The sequence below is a fragment of the Anguilla rostrata genome, chromosome 17 (genome assembly GCF_018555375.3).
Source record: "Anguilla rostrata isolate EN2019 chromosome 17, ASM1855537v3, whole genome shotgun sequence".
Taxonomy (NCBI): domain Eukaryota; kingdom Metazoa; phylum Chordata; class Actinopteri; order Anguilliformes; family Anguillidae; genus Anguilla; species Anguilla rostrata.
Window position 1 is genome coordinate 17,803,000 of NC_057949.1, and position 27,795 is coordinate 17,830,794.

The window sequence follows — 27,795 nt, forward strand, 5'->3', positions numbered from 1 at the left end:
TCCAATTAAGTGATACAATTTATTTGTTTTTTGACCAATGCAGCTACAGGTCCTTTATCGCTTGCTGCTGTTTAGATGCGTTAAAACATCACATTACTCATGTGACCTTCCTACAAAACCATAACACAGAAATAAGATACAGAACAATATGTTACAATAGTACAAATGATAAATTATATTATACAGTTATAATGCCAACATGTTGAGCACATATCCATAAGGAAAGCAGCCTGCACCAATAATATGAAACAGTTTGGTAAATATACAGACACGGTAATGTGAAGAAATAAAATATGTTTATGCATGTCCACAAAGTTAGCCCCGCACAATAAACGCAGGATTAGCCCATAGCGACAGGAGACTGGGAAAACCACACCAACGGTTACGGGAAAATCAGACATGACACACCGAGCTACAGACCACCTGTAGTTCAAGGAAACGCTGCCAATGTCAGCATGTTTTGCCTTCCAATGCACATTTTCCTCTCTTAGCATATTTAACGTCCAGTTTTGCATATTTTTGTTAGTCATTTGCAGGGATTAGAACTTTTCACAAGACTAAAGCCTGCTGAACTTGACACACACAACAGATTAAAGTTAAAACAACACAGCTTAAAGCTGTCACCCTCTGCTTTCCATTTCTGCATGTCTTAGTTGGTATATGCTTGCGAGTTGGATGCTTAAAATCTCGGTAGGCATTTGCTACAAAGCCGTGCACGGAATGCATTACCACCACATGTCCAGCAGAGAGCGCAAGCTGACAATGTCCAATTTAAAAAAATGGCAGTGATTTGCAACAACCTAAAACATTTGGGCCTGAATCCTTTTATTTTTTAAAGTTTACATATCAGTATTAATGTAACACATTACAGCACCTCCATGTGAGTAAACCCTTGACACTTTGGTAACTAAACGTTCTGAAAGAGATGCTTTAATTGTGCTTGCAAAGACCTTGAACTTTATGGCTGTATGTGAAAACTGGAGTTTGACCAAGCTCTGCAAGAAACTCAGTAGGTGCCTTTGACCCTTGAGAAGAGGGACAATCTGGTTTCTGTCAGTTTTCAAAGTGGGTTTTCTTGCATATTTATCATTTTTTCTCGCATAGAAAGGTAAAGCACAGTGTTGATCAGTTTACACTCTGTCTTGAACCCCACAAGTTCATCCTATGAGACCCATTTTGTCCTAAATCTGGTCACACCTACAAAAACGGACCAGATAGATCAGATTTGTGAGCTGACCTTAATGCATATTACAGGTGAGTAGTTTGACTTTAACATTTAACCTACACCTAAAAAAGCTCATATCCATTCCCCTTGAGAAAATCAGGTATGTGGAAGTGAGTGGCAGGGATAAGAGGCTGTATGGATGCCCCACGCATACGCCGCACAAACAGCCTTCCTAAGGCAGATTTTTATACACTCTCTCTTTCGGCTGGCACCCAGAGGCCTATACAGCTCCGAGACCCCCCCCCCCGCTGCACACACAGCGCCCCCTCTAGGACTGGAGGTGAACCTGCAGAAACAGGTACCCCTGATGCAGGAATTCTTTTTGAACCCTGAGGCTGCAGACAGCCTTATAAACTCATAAACAGGGTTCAGCTGCTGGTAGAAAGAAAGGAGAAAGCTTAAGAGTTGAATCTCACAACGTGTCCCCCCAACCCCCACCAACTGTTTTAATGCTATTCCTCCAGAGAGGCCACATCTCCCACTACGTACAATCAACAAGTCAGCTTGTTATTAAGGAAGCAGTCCGTCCAGTGGAATCTAACCCGCAGGAGTACTCTCTCACACAGACCGACAGACAGCCCGCCCATTCCTCTAAAGGTAAAAATGTGTACAATAATATTTACTACACATACACACGCGAATGTAAAAGTATGTATCTGAGACCATACATACACACATACATGAGCGTGTGTGCGTGTGTGTACATACACGAGTGAACACACCAAACGTACACAAACACTTGGATCTGATAAGTGAACAATAAAAGGAAAGCCAAGTGAAAGAAGTGATATTGTAGGTTGATCATTACAGCAAGACGGGCCAGGACCTGCCCCTTTCAAAAACAGCACACACACACACACCTGCTTCTCTGCAGGAAAACAGCACACGCGCCAACTTCCCTTTGTTCCTTGTACGATAATTAATATTTCTCTGCACACAAACACACAGGGTCGACTGACCAAAAACAAAAAAAAACAGGTTTCAGATTGCTGAACATTTCCATCCTTATAGCAGGACTCAGAGGCTAGGTGGTCGAACACTAAACTGTGTTAATTCGACATTAGATCTGTATTAAAACTTAGAAAAAAACTAAACAAAAACCAAGAACCTGTGCAGAGTGAACCGAACCACAGTAGGGAAGTTAAATGACCGTTTGCTCCAACAATCCCTCCAGATTGTGTGCTGTACAAAATGGCGGCTTTTGAAAATAAAATGAAGAGCCACCCGCTTAAGATGTGCGAAGCAGTTCCTCGTCGGGCTTGAGAAAGTTCTTTTAAAATCCCAGGGTACAGGGTTCATCTTCCAAAGGTGTCTGGATTGGAACCAGTCAGACAGGAAGTGCGGAACCAGTCAGACAGGAAGAGCGCATTCTCCCTGAGGGCGGCGAGCGCTGACAGGGCGTGTGGTTCATCGCGCTTCGCAGTGACGTGGCGGGCGGCCCTAGTTTCTGCTTGCCTAAGGACTAATGGTGAGCCAACAGTCAAAGAAACCAAAACTCTGTGCAAAATCCCTGCGTAGAACATCGAAAAAACTGTAAATGTAAACTCGGCGAGTTCTGTGGACCGCGTGTCTGCTAGTGCACCGGAAGCACACACAGTGTCTATGAGCGGGCAGGACTGACAGGTTAATTTGATTAAAAAAGAGTTAGCTTTAGTGAATACACCGCTTTAATAGACTAAAGTAGAAAAATTAAAATTGGAGCAGAATTTCTAATTAATCACAAGCCTTTGATAAGATTAAAGCAATCAAAGGACAGGTTGTTAGCCCCCCCCGCCCCCTCCCCCTCCCCCTCCCCCTCCCCCAGAGCGTTACGCCGACGTTCAGAGAGCGTCTGAACCGGTGACAGGTCATCACGCTCAACGACACGCACCAATAAAACCAGAGGCTTCATTTTCAGAAATCTTGGGGAAAAGAAACATACCAATCCCTGTGGGGCTACCGACCTCCAACTGGGCTGAGTATGTTCTGTCTTAAAAAAAAAATACTCAATGTCTTAAAATAGCAAACCTGTCTGAAAACAGGATGGAAACTGTAATTGTCTGTGGGGCAGGTAGGGGGCGCTCTCCCGCGACGGCGGCCGGGGAGCGCCTCTCACAACAGGAAGGGGTTGGTGGTGGTGCCGGCCTGGCCGGCGGCGGCCGGCGGGAGGCCCACCGTGCTCATGAGGGGCTGTGGCAGGGACAGGGGGCCCACGCCCACGTTCATGCCCGGCACCATGTGACCCATGGGGCCCGGGGCCGGCATGGAAGGCAGGAGCAGGTTGGGGGGCAGGGAGGAGAGGGGCAGGGGGTCCGAGCTCATCTGGGCCCCCCCGCCGAAGCCCTGCGCGCTCAGGCCCATCAGGGGGCTCCCCCTCATCTGGTTGAGGGTGGGGGGCTGGGGCTGCAGCACCTGGAAGGGGTTCACCTGGGCCGGGGGCGGGGCAGCGCCTCCTCCTGCAGGGGGAAAACTGAGCATCACAGCCTGGACACGGCCCTGTTCACTGTGCAGCACTTTCACACCACAAGGTGAAAGATGCTATATGAAACCCATTAGCATTGTCCAAAACGATTAATGGCTACACTTTTATTTTGAATTTTGTGCACATCGTACAAACAATCCTAATGCAACACAAGAGCAAGCCAAATGCAAAATATAAGACACAAAAATAAATATAATAAGCATTTTGACTTGGGATCAGCAGAAAAATAATCAGCCCTTCAGAGTACGAGAGATTAAAATAAACCTGCTTCCTCGTTTCAGAAGGCTTTGAGTGACAGGCCTGTTCGGACAGGTCCGGGGCGCTGACCGGGTCCGGTCGCGGTCGTCGGGAACGCACCTGTGGCGAGGAAGGGGTTGGAGACAGGGGCCGGTTGGAGGGGCTTGGTCACCAGGGAGTCCAGGTTGACGAGCGCGGCGTTGGGCCCCAGGAAGGACTCCGGGGTCTTCCTGCTGGGGCCTCCGGGCGGCAGGTCGAACAGGTCCAAGCTGCCCGACATGCTGGGCTGCGAGGGGAGGGAGGAGCTTCCTCTGGCCTCTCCTGCCAATCACAAACAGTCTCTCATCTGCTCACCCTGTGCGAGGCCAATGAAAACGCGGCCGACGCCTGCTGACACAGCGCGCACAAGTAAACTGGGACAGACTGTGCGCCCCGTGCCTCTCAGGGGATGCACTGGCACCATGACGACGCATCACTGTGATGAATCACCAGATCACAGACAGATCATACGCACACCAACTAGTGGCTCAGTTCCATATTCCTAACAATAAAAGGTCTATATCTTTTCAATTTGTTGCATCTACTGGAAATGTCATTAAGGGGTGTGGCCAAATATAGTAAGGTTGCAACAAACTTTCATAAGAACCGGAAACACCTGTTATTAACCGGAACTTCCTTGGTTTACAAAAGGGAATGAAATGCAAGTAGGAACTGAACATCTGGTTAATCTATAATATCTGTGGTATCACTCAATGAGGTCTGTAAACAGAGCATGTGATGTCACAGAGATGGAGACTCCCAAGAGATGTTCTCTACCTACCGGTCATAATCGAAGAGGATCGAAGCCTGTCAAAATCAGAGAAGTCCTCCCTGGAAGTACCATTCAGTGTGCCGAACAGGTCAAATTCACCTGCGGGGAGTAAACACAGAACAGCTGCTCATTTCTGTTTCACCACTGGACAACAGTCTTTAAAGCGCAGCAGTGTGAAATCGCTGCTGGTAAACTGCATGTTACTGCTATGACTAAGGAAGGAAATGGAATATGATTTAATACGGCCATTTAGTAAAGCCACAAATCTAAGTAGCAATTTGAAAACAATTGCTACACATTCAATCGTGCTGCCAGATCTCCAACAAAAAATAATTTGTCAGCTAGTGTGCGGCTTGAGGCTTTTTATTTCTACACAAAAATTTCACAGGAAGGAAAGTGTCTACATTACTCATTGTCCTACAATGAGACAAAACAATATCTGGTTTCCAACCAAATCATGTACCTCCCCCCTTTGGCTGCTGAATGAATGAATGAATGCAATATATAACACGGAACTGGATTTGTAACTAAGGCCTGCTAGGAATACAGTGAATGAACAAACCACCTAATTATCTAGCTGCACAAATGCGCAAACCCCAAGAGAAGAGATTAAAAGCAGCCGCCCCAGCACAATGCAGCGGCGTCACCGCTGAAGGATGCTGACTCACTATGACTGCTCATAACCCCGTCTGTGCGCTTCTCACCTGCTCCAGAGGCCTTGGGCCGAGTGGCAGGCCCGGCCGCCCACGGGTCGGCTGGGGCGGAGGACGACCCCCAGGGGTCGCTGCTCTTCACGGGGGCCGCCGAGGCCGAGGGGGGGCCCCAGGGGTCAGCTGGAGTGGCGGGTTTAGCGGCTGCACCTGGATGCGGTGAGACCAGCCAGATGTTAGCGCTTACAGAGCGGACGTTCCTAACCAATGACGTCACTGAATTACGCTCAGCTAGAACTGACATCGGCCACACGCACACAGACATACACACACGCACGCACGTGCACACACTTGCACACGCATACATAGACACACACAACTGACAGAACTTATACACAAAGAGAAATCAGACCACACACTTTGAAATCTGTTAAATGAACGGCAGACAAACAACACGTATCTGTTGGCCGCTTCTAAGACTCTAAGACATTTAATGGGGCTTAAAACATGCACCATGTTGTGATGCTGTTCCTGTCAGAAATGGGGATTTAAGTGCTGTAACCGGGACGCTGGACGCTGACAGAGCCGCTGTGAGAACGTCTTCAGCTGCAGCTGATATGCTACCATTAGACTCACAGCACCGCGGCCTGCTGAAGGGTGCCCAGTCACGCGCAGTAACAGAGCGGTGGCTGTGCTCAGGGAGGGTAATGCAGAGGGGCTGCCCAGTCAGCGGGCAGTAAAGGGGAAATGGCAGCTCGGTCAGTCAGTCCCGTGCAGTAACAGAGCGGTGGCTGTGCTCAGAGAGGGTAATGCAGAGGGGCTGCCCAATCAGCGGGCAGTAAAGGGGAAATGGCAGCTCGGTCAGCCAGTCACGCGCAGTAACAGAGCGGTGGCTGTGCTCAGAGAGGGTAATGCAGAGGGAATGTGCTCCAGGCGCTCCACCTGCAGCGGCCTGCACGCCGCCTCTCTGTTCAGCACGCAGGAATGCGCCGCCACACGTCAGGCCGCATTTCTCAGGAGCCGCAGAGGGGAGAGTGCAGCAGGCGGGCCGGCCAGGAGGGCGAGCCGCCTGAACACAGGGGCCGGGAGAGACGCCTGAACACAGGGGCCGGGAGAGACGCCTGAACACGGGCCAGGGGAGAAGCCTGAACACAGGGGCTGGGAGAGATGCCTGAACACAGGGGCCGGGAGAGCCATCTGAACACAGAGGCCAGGAGAGAGGACTGAACACAGGCGCCAGGAGAGCTGTCTAAACACAGGGGCCAGGCACCGCAAGCAACAGGGAAACCAGCTTCTTTACCATGGGGAGCTTAACTAGCTATTATGGCCGGAAGAACTTCCTGCACTGCTCAGGCCCGGAAGTGGTGGTACTCATTATGTAGAATTGCTGACACACTGCTATGCAAATACACACAGCTGGAAATACTGCATTTACGGCTGATTATTTCCCAGTTCTTATGGTTAAAGTCGTTTTGCATGACAGAGGCAAGGTGGAACCAGGCTGGCTCACTCAGTTCAGGTTCCCAGTGGTTTTAGTGCACACACGCAGACTGTTTCTAATCTTTCAACAGCCACAGTTATGACTACCGTGGCATTATATATAACGTAAGAACTGAATGTAAGCACTGCCACCAATATTATTATACACTGACCAAAATCGTCAGCTGTGTGCTCTTAACATAGAAAGCTACAGATAAAAACATTCAAATTCAATCCATCTTCTGAAAAAGCACCAAGGATCATCACCTAATTTCAATGGCCATTTGGAAAAATATACATGGGAGGGACAGAAGGAAGGTTGGAGATGACCATCTAGTGAGTGTACAGTATCTGTGGAGCTGGCCCTCTTCAGTACAGGTGAGGAGTTAAATAGCATTAGGTAAAAGGACTCAGATCAGACCAAAGTAAATGCTGCCAGAGAAGCAGTGCCCAGGCTTGTGTGTCTGCAAAGGGCTGGCAGAGTGGAGGATGATGGGAGATTGAGTTTACCGAAAGACTGCCAGGGGTCTGAGGCAGCGGCCGCTGCTGCTCCTGCTGGGGCCCAGGGGTCCGTCCCCTGAGCCGCTGGGCCCTCAGGTACCGCCATTAGATCCATGAGCGTCGAGGCACCAGCCTGGGGGACAGACAGACAGCAGGGATTAACTGCAGTTTATCAGCAAACACCTCTGCCATGTTTCATTTCACAAACCAAAGCTCAGCAAAACACCATAGTACCGCCGATTAAAGAGTTTTTACAGGCTGGTAATACTCAATATTAAAATGGCTTTCACAATTAAAGCTATAAATGTATGAGTATGAAACCACCTTTGCTGTCCAAAGCCTCAGACCAATGGAAAAACTTGCTTTCAGACAAATTTGACCAACTCTGCTGAAAACAACAGAACTACTGAACTACAGAGTGATGGGTTAGGGATGAAATGTCCCATAGCTGCAGCAAGCATGCAGATCCATGCAGAAACCAATCCAGAAGCACCTGGCGACAGTAAGCATGTAGGCTACATCATGCAGAAACCAGGCTAGGTGCCCATGGCTACAGCTGCATGGGAACAGGTCCCTGTTGCACTTTTCACAAACGAACCATCAGGTAAATGTCACAGAACTGGACGAGGTTAACGTGCAGCAGTTCAGAGTGGGACTGTACTAATATGGCTTGAGCACAGACTGGATAAGTCCGTCACAAGGAAAACAGAAAATACTGGAACAGGAGAAGACCTGCATGGTCTGCGTGATAACTGTCAGGGTCACAAGTAAAACTAGAACACCACTGCGATTGGCTGAGGGCTCTCAGTGGGTGATCTGAGATTGGCTGAGGGCTCTCAGTGGGTGATCTGAGATTGGCTGAGGGCTCTCAGTGGGTGATCTGAGATGGGCTGAGGGCTCTCAGTGGTGGGGGGGATCTGTGATCGGGCTGCACGGTGATTGGCTGAGTGTGGGGTGTGAGGTGGCAGACGGCTCACCTCTTTCTTCTTGACCAAGTTCCCAGTGCTGTTGTTTTTACGGCTCTCCTCCAGGGCCATCTGCAGGCGGAGGTCATCGCCACGGCGCACCCTCTCCTCCTGAAAGGGATACATTACAGCTGTCACTCTTAGCTCCTCCCACAGGGCGCTGACAGTTACCTGCCATCCGTAGTTTATGTCCTTTTATATTTTTAGGTAGCCCGACATTTACTATATATATATATGGGTGTTGAGGATGTTAATCAGCGTTGCCAATATTCACTCATTCATTTTACCCATATTTCATAGTATACAGTTTACTAGCATGCTAGTATCAGAAACATTGTACAGCCAGTAAAGAGGCTATTCACCTCCCCGTGCCTACACTAATAATACTGTCGGCTGTGCCATTTCGTTAATACAGTATCCTGCCAATTTGTCAGCGCAGACGCTCGGCTAGTCCTCCCTGGCAGCATGATCATACTCTACGGTTAAACAGACCAAGCGGCTTCCAGTATCGATTAAACGGCCTGAAACTGCAAAGCCGCTCAGTGTGGACATCAATGCTGCATAATTAGGCCGGGCTTTGTTTCAGGGTGCGAACAAAGCGAACAGCTCTTATTACACACTGGTGAGAGATGCCCCGTTAAGCTTCTCAATCCTTTAAAAGCGTGAAGTGTATTTATCACAGCAGTTAAGAAACACTGATCTGACTATTTAACAACCGTCTTTTTAGACACTTTTGCTCGAGCACCATTACCATTACAAAGCAGAGGAGCTATTCACTCATTATCCACAGGCTAAAGATTAAAACACATTTCATCAAGAGCAAGAAGCTCTCCAAAGCAACAGAGTCTGGATCAATTTTCACTTCAATTCAGTCAACTCCGGGCCTGAACCGAGCACCGCCCATTTTGTTTTCAGTGGGAATATCTCGGTTTGATTTTGAGTTTGAGCCCAGTACCTGAGCTGACTGAGGAAGCGGGACGGAACTGACCCCGACCGCGCGAGAGAAAGCGCTGAGCGCGCGCGGCGCGCACAAACAAACGCCACAATGTCCGCCTAACGGAACTCTCCGGAAAAAAAAGAGAGAGGAACCAGGACAGGACAGCGGCGGATGTGCTGAGAGGGCAGAGAGAGAGAAAGAGGGATTAGAGAGATGAATGGAGGGGTGGGCGGTGAAAGGGGCCAGTCAGAGATGGGCGCGCGGCGCGAGCGGACATCCACCCCCGCCCCCCCCCAGGGGCTCCTCAGTTTCCCTGGGAAAATTCCTGCCAGATGTCCAGACACTCTCCGCACCGGCCTTCTTAAGAACACCACTGCGATGGTCACACAGGGACGGGCAGCGCAGGGCAGTGCGCCTCATCCCAAACCAAAATTCAGACTTTGATACCGATACCAGCTCAAGTCAGAAGTCTATTTCCATTTGTGATGACCACATTGGAATTTCATGTACCTCAATATCGATACCGCAGTCAGTCACTCATAACCAAGAGTTTCTCATAAAATTTAATGTAAACTTAACATATCTTTAAAAACATTTTTATTAATAAAATATCTGACAAGTTTTTATATGCCTTAATGCTTTAGCTGACGCTCCTAACAATTCTTTAAGATTGTTGTGAAGCTATTGGTGGCAGACACTGTTAGGCACACCATATGCACACTCTACTCTGCCTTCGTCCGTGACTCCTGCCCTGATGCACACAGATAAACACCTGTGTTCTGGAGGGAGTCCGACCGGTTAGTCTGCTTCCACTTTCAAACTGAGGAGCTCTGTAATGGAGGGAGGATCTGCTGCACACTCCCCACCCAGGTCTGCAGTTTTCAAATAAATCTCACAGAGACGTCTACTCGGAGAAACGTACATAAAAAGGGTTCAAAGTGATCGGGCTGGCGGCGGCTGTGCTGAATGAGTGCTGTAAAGCGATCGGGCCAGCGGCGGCTGTGCTGAATGAGTGCTGTAAAGCGATCGGGCCGGCGGCGGCTGTGCAGAATGAGTGCTGTAAAGCGATCGGGTCGGCGGCGGCTGTGCAGAATGAGTGCTGTAAAGCCATTGGGCTGGCGGTGGCTGTGCAGAATGAGTGCTGTAAAGCCATCGGGCCGGTGGCGGCTGTGCTGAATGAGTGCTGTTAAGTGATCGGGCCGGCGGCGGCTGTGCAGAATGAGTGCTGTAAGTGATGGCCGCGGTGTGCGAATGAGTCTTAAGTGATCGGCTGGCGGTGTGGCTGAATGAGTGCTGTAAAGCCATCGGGCCGGCGGCGGCCGTACCTGCTCGGCGGCCTCACGGCTCATGGCCAGGGCCAGCTGCAGCTGAAGCTCCTCCTCGCCGCTGGTCTGGGGTCGGGCCTGCTCCAGCTCCGAGTTTGCGTTCGCGTTCGGAGACGTGGCTGAGGGGACAAACACACACCAGTCACCCACCCTGCTCCCACAATGCACTGCTGCACATTCAGCAAAACTAACACCTGCTACGTAACAAAACGCACACAATAAACATTCATACAGGACAAGTACATAAACATTTCACACTTGATCACTTACTCTGATGAGTATATATCATATTTTACATTCACATTTCACAAAAACAAGCCAGATATATTCCACAAAAGACTAATTCATAAAAACGACCGATATAAATCAATATGTTAGGCTATACCAAATATTTTCAACGTATATTCACACGTTACAAATACAACAGTACACAGCCCTGGAATGAGGTCTGCCATTCATCATGTCACAAAGTGGGGACACATCAGTCTCATTCCGAATGCTGTGTGTGAACAGCCCAACAAAGAGGCTTTTGAAGCCTTCACACTGTGAGCATGCCAGTACATCCCACAGCCCTGTGCTGTTCAGCTCATTAACCCGTCTTACTGTGAGCGCAGACCCCGCCATAACGAGCATAAACTTTCACCCAGGATAAGGCAGTGTCAAAAAAATTAACAAAATGTGTGTGCGCGTGCGTGCGTGAGTGTGTGCATGCGTGCCTGAGTGTGTGTGTGCGTGCGTGCGTGCGTGCGTGCGTGCGTGCGTGAGTGTGTGTGCGTGCGCGTGCGAGCTTGCGCGTGCCCGTGGCGGTTCTGCAGGCTGAAGAGTAGTGATGTGTGCACTGTAACCTTCCACCCCACCGCGTGGGGACCTTAATGGCTTAAGGTAAACTGCGTCTCTAATTGGATCTGGACACGAGGCCGACGCAGTCAAAACAGGGTCATCTCCAGGCAATCGTTTCATTAACCCCTTCGCTCAAGCCCCCTAGTGGTCGGCACGCCGCATGCCCAGATTACTCAACTCAGACATTCAGTGCTACTGCAACCAAACTATGAGAGGAAACAACAAGCTCTGTGTGATGTGTGTGTTTTCTCTGTATTACATTTCAAATTGGAGAACAACTTCATTTTTGCTAAGTTAGTATTGTAAATGGTACAACTTTATTTAAGCCTTTTTACAAGTCTCTGTGATGCTCACACCTGGAGTTATAAAGCTTTAAATAGGGCATCCCCTAAATGGGCAAGGATTGGCCAGATTTCTTTGCGTTAAAGCACACAAACACTTGGAGCAACACAGAGGCCTGCAACCCAACCACACCCTGATTCCAAAGCCCTAAATCTGCCTTCCTGAGGAATCTGTCCAGTTCAAATTCCACACATAATAACAGCACACACTCTCGCACTAAACAGGTCTAATTTACGAGTCAACACTAGTCCTTCAGTTGTTAACACTCTTTAAAAATGACCAGTGAAGTGAAAGCAGAAGTCTGTAATAACACAACGAGAGCTGCTGGTAGGAGAGGACCTGCTTCTCCACCGCACAGCATGGCCACAGTAAGCAGAGGATTTATGATCCCAGTGTCTGACTGTGCTGCCCAATGCTATGGTCACACTTTGTTTGTGCTACCTGATGCAATGCAAACATTGTTTGACTGTGCTGCTCAACCCTAAAATCACACTGTGCGACTGTGCTGTGCAGCCAGCGAAAGCCTATCAGAGAACGGCATATCTGCACAGTGGGAGGTCTGAAAATATTTCAATTTGATCTACATCCCCACAAGAAAAAAAACAATTAAGTTTTAAATTTTTTAAACTCAAATACCTCAATGCTTTGATGTAGGCTACCTTAAACTAAAATGGCTTCTCATTGCCAGCTAGTTGCAGGGTGGTACTGAAGTGCACTGGAACAGCACAGAAACCCACCAGCACTGCCCCCAGATCAGAAGGGAAAGGAATCACTGTGCTACGCTCAGGTCAGAAACGAAACTTCCGTCCACTTCTCCTGGCCCAGTGATTGGGTTTTCAGTCCCTGCCCGTTCCTGCTCGTGATTGGACAAGGACTGTGAATGACATGCAAGGAGCATGCTGGGATGCGGGGCCATCGCATTCTCACAGACCCACTAATGACAGGTCTTAGGCCTCAAAAAAACCTAACTGCCTCTTAGCCGCCCCTCAGACCGCAGCGGCACACGCCAGCTCAACCACGCCTCGCGCTCCTCGTTCTACAGCCATTACTGAATAAGAGAGAGGGAACAGGAGTACAGTATGACTGACCGTTTAAAAGAGAGGGAACAGGATTACAGTATGACTGACTGTTCAAAAGAGATGGAACAGAAATACAGTACGACTGACTGTTTAAAAGAGAGGGAACAGGAGTACAGTATGACTGACCGTTTAAAAGAGAGGGAACAGGATTACAGTATGACTGACTGTTTAAAAGAGAGGGAACAGGAATACAGTATGACTGACTGTTTAAAAGAGAGGGAACAGGATTACAGTATGACTGACTGTTTAAAAGAGAGGGAACAGAACTACAGTATGACTGACTGTTTAAAAGAGAGGGAACAGGATTACAGTATGACTGACTGTTTAAAAGAGAGGGAACAGGAATACAGTATGACTGACTGTTTAAAAGAGAGGGAACAGGAATACAGTATGACTGACTGTTTAAAAGAGAGGGAACAGGAATACAGTATGACTGACTGTTTAAAAGAGATGGAACAGAACTACAGTATGACTGACTGTTTAAAAGAGACGGAACAGGAATACAGTATGACTGACTGTTCAAAAGAGATGGAACAGAACTACAGTATGACTGACTGTTTAAAAGAGACGGAACAGGAATACAGTATGACTGACTGTTTAAAAGAGAGGGAACAGGAATACAGTATGACTGACTGTTTAAAAGAGAGGGAACAGGAATACAGTACGACTGACTGTTCAAAAGTGATGGAACAGAAATACAGTATGACTGACTGTTCAAAAGAGATGGAACAGAAATACAGTATGACTGACTGTTCAAAAGAGATGGAACAGAACTACAGTATGACTGACTGTTCAAAAGAGATGGAACAGAAAGTATGACTGACCGATCTCAGCATTTTTAACCGGATAGGAAAACGCTCAACACATCCTGTGGATTTTTAGCTTTGAGGTCATCCAGTGTGAACAGGTTCATTTTGGCCTGAGTCTCTTATTCCAACCACATCAAGAGGCAGATTTGTAATGCTGGTGCAGTGAAACAGATTTTAGCGCTGGTGTCTTTCACAATCACGGATATGAGGCAAACTCAACGCAACTTTTTTGCCTAATCACACTTCCTTGAAGGCGTGGGCGTTTCATCGATAAACCCCAGTGATTTTAGAAAGACTGAACAGCAACTGCCCATTCAGCATAAAAGACTCATTTCCCCAAGGTTTGTATTACGAGCCCACAATGACATACGAGCAGAGCAGACGTATTAATGCTTACAGAACCCCGACTGTCTTGGCCCGTTCACGGTTACAGAGGGAAAATGTATTACATTTAACAAATGCTAATCATTTACTTGAAAGGCCAAATTACCCAAATAAGAAAATATAAATAATTAGCCCAATTACTAACATTAATAATTGTCAACATTACAGTCTAAGCTATGTTTTAGAAATCATTTTAACAAGAGAATGCAGGTACCACTGACCAATACCACAAAGGGATGTGAACCAGGTGACTGCACTTCAGAAGGACACTGCCCCAGTGCCACGGGAACACTGCTCCAGTGCCATAGCAACACTGCCCCAGTGCCATAGCAACACTGCCCCAGTGCCATAGCAACACTGCTCGAGTGCCATAACAATGCTGCTTTAGTACAATAGCAACACTGCTCTAGCGCCACGCTCATTCAAATTGCCCAAGATGAACAATGGCAGGAAACTTCCACAGGAATCTGAAACATTTTGTCACTCTGCCTTGTTAATTGTAACAATGACATACTAAAAGCAGCCCAGCTCAGACAGACAGCTGACTTAAACAGTAAAACCAATATTTACTCAGGCAAAACAGTCTATTTAAAAAGAGGACGAACACCGTGCTGGCGCTGTTCACCCTGGCTGTTCCAGGCTGCGCTGGTGCTGTTGGCTCTGGCTGTGTCACACTGTGCGGTTCACCCAGGCTGTTCCAGGCTGCGCTGGGTTCCTGCGTTAGACGCTGCTGGATTTGTCGGGGGAGGGGTGTAGCACGCACAGCACAGTGACTCACGGCGTAGTCATGCACCTTCAGGAATTCAGGAATTTGGAATTCCGGGACAGAGGGCAGACAAGGCGAGGGGGGCAGGGGAGGGTGTGGAGGGATGGGGGAGGGGGGGGCTCTGGAAGAGGCCGGGGCTTGGGCTGGTGTTCCCCCGGGGGGATTATGGGATTACCCCCCTCCGCAGCCCCAGCCCCGGGACGGAGGCAGAGCCTGTGGGCACGGGCGCGGGACGGGTGCGGGAGGGGGCTAATCAGGGCAGAGGCCAGTCTGTGTCCAATCAACCTCCCGCAGAGAGGCCTGCCCAATCCCCAACTGTCCCGTCCAAACCTGCCCAGAATGGCCAAAACCCCCTCACTCTGCAACACTGATCACGTACCGCGCCTAAAATATGTACTGAACCCAAATTATGGGCTGCACCCCAATTATAGACCGCACCCCATTTGACCAAAAGGCTACACTACATTGGCCTTTCCACAGGAGATAGCATTGCAGTGGGGCTTTCTTTGTTTTCCAGAGCCAGTCCCCTCCCTAAGCCAATAAACCTCACACAGCACTCTTCCACCCCAGTCATGGCGCTCCTGGGCCTCACCGCCAGGCAGAATGAGCTACGCTGGCAGCCCTTACCAAAGGCCTGCCGGACCGGGACGACTGACTGTGGACATCCATGCTCTGTAGCTGAAACTTCTGTCAAGGATATTTAAGCACTGGTGTATAATATAGGAAACCCACACTCAACTTGAGAATAATTCTATTTAAGATTTCAGTTAATAAACGCAGTTAATACCCAAAATGCAGTTCGTACACCAAACCAACACAAATCTGCTTCGTAATAGCAATGATATACCTTTACATTCAAACTACTTTTTGAAAGGTCATTTCTATTTCACCGCAATCATTGCACCATATTACGGGCGGTTGGATTAGTTCACTGCGAGATTAGTTTGCCTTTAACAACACGCAGACGCGGCGGTAGTGTCGGAGCGCTACTTACAGCCGTGGTAGGAGGCGGGCGAGCCCTCCGACTTGCCGTACTCCTCCGAGTAGCTGCTGGACAGGTTGGGCTGGCTGGAGCCGCGGCCGAAGCCGATCTGGTTGGCGCTGCCCGCGCTGGTGGGCACCTGCGCCATGCGCTCCTTGGTCTTGAGCGCCAGGCAGCGCTCGCCCTTCAGCCGCTCGTCGTCCTTCAGCAGCACCACCAGCTGCTTGGACTTCTCGCGCACGTTGATGCCCTGGTCCTTGCCGTCGCGGTCGATGTACTGGAAGTCCTTGAGCGTCTGGATGGCGAAGATGTTCTCCTTGCACTGCAGGGCCACGCGCTCCGAGCCCGTCTTGATCAGGTAGTCCAGCAGCGTCAGGGCCTTGTAGACGTGCCGCCAGTTCTTGCCGTGGTCGTTGAGCCGCTTCCAGATCATGCTCATGATCTCCGAGAAGGCCACCACGTTGTAGGTGAGGTCGGCGATCTCCGACATCAGCGAGCTGGACGGGCCCCAGGGGTCGTTGGAGGTGGCCTCCCGGACCTTCTTCTCCGCCTCGGAGTAGTTGTTCACCATGTTCTTCATCTGCCGGCGGATGGTGGAGCTCGGCATGGTGGCGGCCGGTGCGAGTCGACGGAACCGAGAAGAGTGCGCGAACCGTTCCCTCCCCCCTTAAAAACAGAAGGCCTGTGTCTGTCTCTCTCGACGGAGTCGCTCCGCGGTGTGCTCAGAACGGGACGCCTCTCGCTGCTGTGCCAGCACACTGCTGTGTTCCTGAAGCCTCCAGAGAAAAGGTGTTTAAAACCATTTCCACGCAGGGTGGGGAGTCGACAGAGCAAATGCCTCCATTACCTGGAACATGAAAGTGCAGTTAGACAGGCTGGGATAGGGAACCGTTAACTGTCACGCTAGCTCACACCTGCCAGGCTCTGAGACACAAAACACAGATTCTGAGACACACACTGCACAGCTGAGTACAGAACACAGATTCTGAGACACACACTGCACAGCTCAGTACAGAACACAGATTCTGAGACACACACTACACAGGCTCTCAGACACAGGCAGCATGCAGTACAATGCATTTCTCAGTTTGGCCTGCATTTTCCACCTCATAAAAACAATGACCACATAGCATGTGGCAAACACAAAAGAATCTCTCTGAGGATCCACAAAAACACACACCCATTGGGTTTAAATCAAATATTCAGCCACGTGGCCAAAGCTTAGGCTGACTGAACACACCGATTGTGCGAACTGGAAAAACAACACTGCAGATAGCCTAAGCGACCTTAAGCTTACTAATACATTCCCTGACTTTCACTTACAGCCCCGGACTGTCAAAATGATCCCGGCAGACGGATAAAGAGAAATAGGTCACAGCTGTGCATTTTTATGACCCAGAACACGTCGGCTACCGTGCTGGATCCCAACTTCGCCGCGCTCGCAGGCCACGGGCGCACAGGGGGGGATTCTGAAGCACGGCCAATTTCCTAACGCATATTTTTACCGGAACAGCAGCCTTTGGGCTGAGGAACCGCGCGTTCCCCGAAGTGAAGACAGCAAGCGGGAAGGACAGCGGGCAGGAAGGACAGCGGGCAGGAAGGACAGCGGGCGGGAAGGACAGCGGGCAGGAAGGACAGCGAGCGGGAAGGACAGCGGGCAGGAAGGACAGCGGGCGTTGCCATGGGGCTCTGAGACCCTCGCCAGGCTCTGTTCGCCGCTCGCCGCGTCTCGTCGTCGGGCCTCCCGCCGCTGCAGTGTGTTCAGCGGCCACGGCCTGGCGAACGCAAAGCGTCCTCACGACGTCATTGGAGTGCTCTGTCAATCTTACAACACTGGCACGACAGCAGAAACATTCTGAGAATGTTCTGCGTTTAACAGGGAGGCTGCTGTTCAAGGCCCGGAACCAGATCAGCACTGGGGACTGCCTTCCTTCTCTTACAGCTAAAAACACATTCCAATCCTCTAAAACAAAGAAAGGACTGCACAACAAAACTTTGGAATCTCTGAATTTCAACTGTTACAGCGGGGAAACTCCTCAAAGAAAATCCTTTAAAAAGCCCCACAAAATTCATACGCCACGTTTAGAAACACTGAACTGAAATAATAGATTGCCATGGAGCAGTGTGTCTGCAGCAACTCGGCTGTTCAGGCACAGATCAGTCCACCAAACTGACATCCACAACAGCGGGTCAGAAGTGCCAGTTCATTTCCACACCAAAGCTCACGAAACATTCTGTTCAGCAAGTTATCATCATACATAACATACACAGTAATATCACATACACAGCAAATAAACACAACACACGCGAACACCGACTGCGTAAAGATACATCAGTTAGCTGCTGACCTCCTGCTAGCTCCCACCAAAATGCTTTCTGGAATCAATTCCACTCATGTACTGACACTAAATAAATGGAGGGTTTTTATCTTTCCAGTAAATCTTAGCAATTGTTTCATCATTTGTATTTACTTTGCTGTGTTCGCTCTCTTCAGTCATCTTTCTGCTAAAAACAGAAAATGCTCGTTGAACACATTCAGTAAAAGCCAGACCGTTTATTTTAACAGTCTTCACGAGTCTGACAATCCAGCTTTTTGTTAAGTAATAACAGTGCTTCTTGTTTACTGCATACAGGGTAAAATGCTTCCGAGAGGGAGGACTAGCTTTATAATGAATAACTACTCTTTACAAATACACTCAGTTTATTCTAAAACACAAAACCATGAGCAATTAAGTTATTGCTGTTTTAGTTGGATATTCATGGTTGAAACTAAACATGTCATTAAACTGTAGCTGAAGCAGCCTTAACTTTATCCTTAGCACAAAAACATGCACAGTAATGTCATATGGAAACACCCACTCATATTACGAAATGAATCACAAAGGGAAATGTCAACACTGATTCGATGTACTAATCAGACATTACAGAAAACATATTCATACCTTTCAAAATGGACAAGTCTGTGGGGGCTGGTTAAAATGCCATTTCTGACAAGGATCAATATTAAAATTGACTAGTTACAGACATATTGGTTGATCATATAATGCTGCCCCATTACTAAAATCAAAGCAAATACTATCTTAGTTATATATATTAGTGTTTTCAAGAGCAGAAATATGCAATCTGATAACATTTTGACATAACCATAATCTCGTCTGTTATTAAATAAGACCCGCCCCTCACAGGGGAAAACTCATTTAAACTCCGGTGGCTTTTAGCCCGTCTCCACATGGAGCTGATTAATGGTGTCATTTGATTTGCATGGCAAACTCTGACGGCGCTGTAATAACCCCAGCAGCGAGAGACCGAACAGACACTAGCGTCTCTGTCGACCGCCAAATAATCACAAGACAACAGGCTAAACAGCTCCGCGTGTTTCACACAAAATTATGGCAGGCCGGCTGCCTTTAATTAATTGATCAAACCGTCAAGAAAATGACAGGGCAGAGCATATCAGCTCCGTGCAGGGATGCGGGCCTGAGCTTAGGCTATAATACAGGTTATTCACAGAGCAAATGAGTTTCCTCCTGTACAGACAACCAACACTCATTCTGAGTATATCACTTGTAATGCTGATGAAAATATATTTGCCTGTTCCCGGTCCCTATCTGAAATGACTCAAATCTTCGCTTTGAATGTCAAATCTGACATTGTAGAGAATCTACTCGGAAAATTAACCCACTTCTCACCTCAAAAAAAGAACAAGAGCAACATGAGCTACATATGACTGTAATTATAATACACCCTGTTATGCAACTATACAATTTCACATTTACAAAAGATTACACAAAATCAGGCACAATGAAGTAGAGGGGGACGTTTCAGCCTGAATGTTCTTACCACATCTGTCACTAATCTGTGTAAAAAAGGTGAAGGATTTCAAAAGATACAGAGAACTTAATATTACAAGAATTTCAAGCAGGAAACAGGAAAATTTGCCGGGCCCTCCCTGAAGACACAGCAGTGCTCTATTCAAACACCTGCAGATTTAGCTGGCTATGAACTGGCTTTAAAAACTACATTCACAGTGAGAGAGGAGCTTTTCGCATTCATATGCATACGAGTCCATCGCGCATCGTGATTGGCTACACTGCTGTACAAAGGCAGCGGTTCAGAACACAAACTGACGCAAAATTGGACTCAGCCTCTCTGTCCTCCTGTCTGTCTTCACTGTGAGTTCACATCATATCCTCTGCCCTGCAACATGCAGACAAGACAAAAAGGGATCAGCTATCGATACTTAATCCCTTTTCTTACCCACCTGCCTTGTAGGGCTGTCAAAATTAGCCAAAATGACATTAGAATGTTCCTTCTAAAAAACACATATGTTCAAATATATTACAATTTTAAACGTTGCATCACATGCCAGAATTTGACCAACTCTCAGGCTTTATTAATTGTGTGTTACGTCCACAGGACGGCAAACCAATTTTTTTTTTTACAATTCGAACAAAATTCAAATATCACACCATCGTTTGAACGTGACACCCTACTGCCGGGACACCTCTCCAGCTTCTCAAACTACAACTTTCTCCTCTATTAAACAAACCCGGGAAAATAGACGCTGTGCAAGAAAACCAGAAAACCATCACACCCAAAAGCGCTGCCTGACACTCCGAAAAGTTAATCATATCAGTAGGCACAGATACGGTTTAGGGTTAAGAATAAATGTGATAATGGTGTGACTGAACCAGAGCTGCTGGGTTCCAGCCCTACCCGCCGGTGGCGGGGGGGGGGGGGTGTACAGAGTCTGGGTGGGAGGAAAGCTCCTGGGGCTATGGGCCACGGGTGCTGCTCTTCCTGCTCTAAAGCAAAGGGGGAGCAACCCAACAAAACGACTTGGCGCAGCCCGTAAATTCATTAGGAGTCGCTGAAATGTGACTCTCGCTGTCCTGTGGGGTGCCTCTCTCCCTCACCCCCACACCCCCCCAACCCGCATACGCATGAATACACCGGAACCCTAATGAAACATCTGCTGCATTAATAACCCATTCACATCCCACAGCCGGGAGGAAGAGTGGTCTGACTAGATCGCCCCGGAACAAAGTACTGCCACTATCCTCTCTCACTGGGGCCACACAACCCAGACCCAGACCTGCCACTATCCCTCTCTCACTAGGGCCACACAAACCAGTACTGCCACTATCCTCTCTCACTAGGGCCACACAAACCAGTACTGCCACTATCCTCTCTCACTGGGGCCACACAACCCAGACCCAGACCTGCCACTATCCTCTCTCACTAGGGCCACACAAACCAGTACTGCCACTATCCTCTCTCACTAGGGCCACACAACCCAGTACTGCCACTATTCTCTCTCACTAGGGCCACACAACCCAGAACTGCCACTATCCTCTCTCACTAGGGCCACACAAACCAGTACTGCCACTATCCTCTCTCACTAGGGCCACACAAACCAGTACTGCCACTATCCTCTCTCACTAGGGCCACACAACCCAGTACTGCCACTATTCTCTCTCACTAGGGCCACACAACCCAGAACTGCCACTATCCTCTCTCACTAGGGCCACACAAACCAGTACTGCCACTATCCTCTCTCACTGGGGCCACACAACCCAGACCCAGAACTGCCACTATCCTCTCTCACTAGGGCCACACAAACCAGTACTGCCACTATCCTCTCTCACTGGGGCCACACAACCCAGACCCAGACCTGCCACTATCCTCTCTCACTAGGGCCACACAAACCAGTACTGCCACTATCCTCTCTCACTAGGGCCACACAACTCAGGCCCAGAACTGCCACTATCCTCTCTCACTAGGGCCACACAACTCAGGCCCAAAACTAGCAGTCCTTTACATTTGAGGCTTATGCTGCAGGGGCTGAAACCTGAACCTTTCAAATGTGTCCAGCACCTCAGGGCTCAGCACTGAAGTGAAAACCCGGTACAGCCCGAGCTCCAGTATGACCCGAGCCCCAGTATGACCCGAGCTCCAGCACATCAGCATTAGAACCTTCATTAAAGAACATTCTAATCATGAATTTGTGATCTCACACCTTAAATGGTTAAACAATGAAAGGGCAAACAAGGTGGCTCAGTGCTGACAGGGCGAGGGTTTTATTTGTGAAAGGAAAATTCACATGCCTGCATAGACAGGTCTGGCCATCCAGGCTTCATATAGCTCATACAACCCAAGGCTGGACACGACGACGACGTGTGTGTGTGTGTGTGTGTGTGTGTGTGTGTGCGTATGTGTGAGAGAGACTGTTTTTTTTCCAATTGTTTTTGTTCTTTTGAATTTCCATGGCCTTATCACAGCCTGAGTGTGTACAAAAAGGAAAGGAATCAAATGTTCATAGAAACCACAGTGCTCAAAACAGGGTGGGGTGTGTGTGCGTGCGGGTGCATTACAAGGTAAGATTTTCCATCCAGGTAATCAGATATTTCAAGCCAATGTTAGCTTTAAAAGCTAAGCACGCATTTTGCGCCACTATTTTTACTGAATGCGGTTGGCTGCCCACATGGCCTTCTTCACTCACAACGTAGCAGAAGAAATGGAAAACTGTGCATTTAGCCTGAAATGCTAATGCTAGCAGAGCAGACCATACGGCCAGTGTTTCTCCCTTTCAATGTGAGGTCCTCAGATTGGAATATTTTCTGCTCACTTTAGCCTACAGAGCATTCTCTGTTTCATCAAGTGTTTTAACATGTCCTTTACATAGCACCAATCATTAATGCATAGGGATTCCCATTTACTGCTTGTTTGTGTTATTATCCAGATAAGGCCAGACCCATCGTCAGTTCCTCAGCAGATAGCCTGCTTTGTGCTAAAACTTGAGCAGAATGCCAAAAATCTCAAAACATCAACGTCAAAAAGCACCACTTTGAACTTTAAACCAGCACCCATGAAATGGTGCATGTGGGTCAGATTTAGCCAAGCTGTAGCCTACAGGCAGCTCTGAATCACTGCACAGAAGGAAATGTGAAAGCAAGCAGGGACCATGCAGATGAGCCGGTTCTTCCACCTCTGAGCACACAAGGAAACCAACGCAGGAGCAGAGATCGCCATGGTGCTTCTCTCATGGCACCGTGAGCCTGCTTCCTGGAACATTCTATGAAGGGATTTCCCATCAAGATGATGCACAGATTAAGCTCACTAGAGTAGAAGTGCACTGTAGCCAAACCCTAATCTTACTGCAGTGCACTGCAGCCTAATCCTAGTCTTGCAGCAGTGATCTGTAGCCTAATCTTAGTCTTACAGCAGCGATCTGCATCCTAAATTAGCTGAAACTAATGGTACACCAGGTCAGCTGGTCACATTTTACTAAGTCACATCCAAAAGGTACCAATTCTCATCCAAAAACCAGGAGAGGAGAGGTGCTTAATGGAGCTTCACCCTCCAACTGACCAATGGGATGCCAAACATATTATTCCACATTTATACAACTCATCTGTACACATGTAAGCCCAAGGGGCATCTCCCATTATGCTTCTTATGAATTCTTATGAATATGCTTCTTATGAATTCTTCTATTTAAGAAGTCCATAAGACCTATGAATTCCACATTAAAGTGGATTTAGATTAGAAAATGTTTTACTTAAAAATGATTAATAACCCTCTATGGTTATGCAACCTTTCCGAGCCAACAATTTGATTAGTTAAACTCTGTTTTCAAGTGGAAAAAACTAAGACTCATTTTTGAACCACCCACAATCATGGGACCAAGACAATTCTCAATTAGTCACTATCCCACCTTTTGTTGTGTGAAAAGTAGCAAATGACACGTGTTTATGCAAGGACACTTCTAACTAAAGTCTCACACCCGCAGACAGCCAGAAAAGTCAAGTTGCCAGACAACAAAAGGCAATGATATCAAACGCAATGATATGCAAATCACTTCCTGTTTAATGTCAGAACTCAAACAACCACTGTTTTTCTTCAGAAAACACCCTTACAGGGAGCAATAATCGCTCATGAATTTGAATGAGGGATTGCTTGTGCCACAAAACATGCTGTCCTTATTCAATGAGGAAGGAATGGACATTTAGTACAATGAACTCCCCAAGTTTAGGATCTTTCAAACCTAATCCAAAGAACCAATAAAATGTATCTGAACTGGCACAGTCATAACTGGAAAGACAAACATGCAGAACTTAAACTATCATATATGACAAACAATTAATTAATCGCACAGAAAAATACTCAAATAGCAACCATGAACGCAAATACTATACAGATGTTTAAAGCCAAGCTTTTCCTTCTCAGAGAGTCTGAAGATTAAGCCGCCAAATATTCAACACACCACCTTCACCAAAACTGCACGTTAGCATTTCCAATACTCATGTAAGACAGAAAGACAAGAGACAGACAGACAGGGAGAGAGAGATTTTATTGCAAGCGCCACGCACCAGGAACACCATTATTAGCAAAGTATACAGGGCAGCAACAGCTGGCATGTCACACGACTGTCTGTCAGAGATCACTGCATGCTTGCAGGTCCTGCCTGTGATTACTGCACGCTTGCAGGTACAGACTGAGCCCCTATCAGAGGAAACCCAGAGCAAACAAAACCCCAGGTAACAGCTTCTGAAAAGACAGATGGAAAAGAGAATCTGTTGAACCGAAGCAGGGGTTGAGCCCTGCACGCACCGACAAGCCCCAAACGTCACAGGACTCACTCTGTATGGGTGTGTTGGACAAAAAAAAACTGAATTCCAAAGCTGCCAGAAAGTTGGCTGCCATGGAAACAGAACAGAGGTGTGGTGCCTGGCGCTCTACAAGGAGGGTGGGAACACTGGGCAGAAGGACAGGTGTCAAAGGTCAGGTCACACCTGTCCGTCAGGACTGCCAGGCCGGGAGCGGTAATAAAGCACTTGGAACAGACCCTCGTGCAGACGGCGCACACTGAGATTTCAGTACAGCAGAAACAGAGCTGCTGGTTCTGCTCTGCACATATCTCAAGGTTAGAACAGGTCCTAGTGATAAACAGAGGCTTGCATAACACGGAAGGCATTCATACGTACAACCGCGCTGCTATTTTCAGGTAATCCAGCCGGTTCTCTCACTTCATAAAAGACCTTCAGAGAATATTACAAATGAGATCTTTACAAACACTGAACATAGAACAACGTTAGGCTAACAGTTCAAGTGCCGTGAATGAGAGCAGTTGTCAGTGGCACATTATTCAAATAACATTTATTCAGTCAAATAAGGATCCAAGCAGCCAACAATGGCTTACTCAGCGTCAGGCCCCTGAACAAACGTTCCCATAACGTTTATTCGGTTTTGTGTGAAGCTGTTTTTATTTATTTTTTTAAAATAATTATTCAATAGCATCTTGCCAGTCTTGCCATAAACCAAAGCAGCTGGTATTTAAAGGGATACGAATAATTCTCAAAGTCCGGAGCTAAGCAGCAAGACACTCCTTCCAACAATCGCCCTTATTCCCATTGTCTTTACAATCACAGTCCCACACAAGACAAAGCCGGGCACCCCGCACGGGAGGCGGCTTCGGACGCATCTGTCACACACTGACCACTACACAATAGGCACAAATCCGCGGTGGCAGGGCTGCATTTAAAGAGAACAAGAGAAAAATCATACTGGAATATCGACTCGCGCAAAAATGACAGAACTTTTTTTTTTTTTTTAAACCGCTAACTGGCTGTCCAACTCATCCACAAAAACAAAGTCAACAACATTAGATTGTAACATTAGCATATTAAGCAAGCCAACGTTAGCCACCTGATTGCCAAACATCGTTGGTTAGAGAAACCAATTTAACATGTAAAATAACGATGAAATTTCTCATTTGTCCACAAAGTTTTTATTGCTACCTACAGGTTTGCTCGCAGGTAACAAACGTTAGCCGGTTGTTTGGAAGTCGGTATATAGGTAACCTGCTAGCTCTGCAACGTTAACCGTTAGCGAGCTAGTTAGCTCCTAGCTACGTTAGCTAGAAAGCTAGTGTAGACTATGTTAAACCACAAATTAAACTAGACTACCTATAACTTTGTTAGCGTAATTTATTTGGGATCTTAGCCGACTGGTTATGCAAGCTAATTGTGTAGCTAGCTAGCCGGCTTACTATAGCAACTAGAGGATTAATGTTAGGTGCGATTATCATAGCATTTATTAACGTTAATGGCTAACATTACATAGCTCATAGAGTTTTTTAGCTAGCTTAGCCACTTCATGTACAAACACTTCCAAAACAAACAAGGCAAATCTCTAACACTGAGTTAATGAAGCAAGCTAAGACTATCCACATTAGTCTCCTGCTTGCAAATGGCTAGAAGCTAAAATACTAAATTGGGAAGCAAATTGCAGATCATCTCGCGAAGCAGGGTTCGATATGGTCGCTAGTCTAGCTGGGTAACTGAAACTTGAGTAAGTTAGACTAATGTTGCTCCATAAATATCACTAAAAAGGCTGAATGGGCACAAACATGTCCACCAGCATAAACTATTCTGATTGCCAATTCTTGCGTTTTAAAATCTAAGGTAACTGGCGAAGTTACCTACGTCAACTTTAGCTGCTTACTTTTTCACGGTGAAACTTAACAGCTCAGCTGGGAACAATATAGGACAGGCTAAGCGCCGCGTTAACGAGCCGGCTAACGCTAGGAAAGCTACTGCAACCAAAGCCTCGGGACTGGTAGGCCGCACACAGTCCCTGGTACACGGCGGCTAACTCTCTCCCTCGCTGGTGTTTGATGGAGATATCACTGTTAGCATACTCAAGACTCCACTACCCAAAACACAAAATAACTTACCATACCACTCCCGTTTCTGTGGGGACGCTCTTTGTCCCGCAGCAATAACCCATAAGTTCTCGAACGAAGTACTAAATAAAACTGTTTCTTTTTTGTTTGGTGGCAAGATTAGCTTGTTGCTCTCGTAACCCCGAGTTGGGATTGATGAATAGTTCGCCAGCCAACAGGCTCCCTCAGTACTGTGTGACACCCACACACTCCAACATGGCGCACAGTCGCTCAGCAAGGGAGGGGCCGGCGGCGTAGGGTGTGACCGAGAGGCCGAACCCCTCCCTCCACTCTCCATTAGCTGCGCGGTAGCTATAGTATGACAGTTAACGCCACACCATATACATTTATTTTATCTGATGAAAAATGCGTTTTTTCAAAGCACTGTCTATCTGTGTTTCTTGTAATTTGGCGTAATTTTGATGTCAATACTTTTAATGGCTGGCCTAGATTTGAATTAATGGCTTACAGACAGTGCTTTGTATGCGTGAATAGCCTGGAATTTTTCATCAGATATCATTTATTTTTGTACTGTGTTTGTTATGAGTAAGTGATAATAGTAATGCATATAAATGTAGGCTACGAGAGACATGCATACACATAAATGTGTGCAAAACCACATAGCCTCCATTCTAGCTGAAAGAAACACATAGGCATGGATTCAATCATTTTTCTTTTACCATGACAAATAAATAAAAGCGTACGTCATATTTTTAAGTGGAAGTGTTTTTAATGGGTTATTGTACATGCCAGACCCACTAATTGTTTGTATGTCGGTGCACTTTTTTGCACGTCGCTTTGGATAAAAGCGTCTGCCAAATAAATGTAATGTAGAGTATATACAGGGCTAGCTAACATTATCGGCAAGGAAAAGAAGAAGAAGAAGAAGGGCTGTGAGTCTGGTCATTGTGGTTATTTCTGTAGGGAACCCTGAAAAGTGCCAGACTCTCAGCGATGTATAGGTGTGGAGCATGCCACACACCTGCCATCCCAATAACAAGTCGGCGATCATGTTAAAGGCATGCTATGTTAGATTTCTAGCTTTGTTGTGATCCTGTATTTGCAATCAAAATACGTCTCCTCCTCTGTCCCCAACCCTGCCCACTCACCTCCGTCTTTATATTGTATATCCGTTTTATACTGTTTTTATATTTTCGTTCTTCTATAGTGTCACCATTGAGATAAAGCAATTCCAAGGCTAAATCTGGTTTTTGAATGGCTTGAATGGCCAACAATGGCTGTTGGCTTGTCCTTTCGCTTTGCTGTACTTGTGCTT

General features: G+C 47.3%; 1 protein-coding gene across 2 annotated transcripts; it reads right to left on the reverse strand.

The window, feature by feature from the left end:
• On the reverse strand, nt 1–26,816 carry epn2 (epsin 2). 2 transcript variants are annotated; one of them, XM_064315884.1, is made up of 9 exons: nt 26,532–26,816; nt 15,806–16,631; nt 10,592–10,710; nt 8,342–8,440; nt 7,374–7,497; nt 5,439–5,594; nt 4,744–4,833; nt 4,044–4,244; nt 1–3,660 (listed from the first exon to the last, which is right to left on the reverse strand). In XM_064315884.1, the coding sequence occupies exons 2-9, from the start codon at nt 16,398–16,400 to the stop codon at nt 3,317–3,319; spliced, it is 1,728 nt and encodes a 575-aa protein (XP_064171954.1). In that variant the 5' UTR covers nt 16,401–16,631; nt 26,532–26,816; the 3' UTR covers nt 1–3,316. The 2 variants fall into 2 exon arrangements, with proteins under 2 accessions (XP_064171954.1, XP_064171953.1); XM_064315883.1 differs by having other exon boundaries at nt 15,806–16,640.
• Between the last annotated feature and the right edge of the window lie 979 nt (nt 26,817–27,795).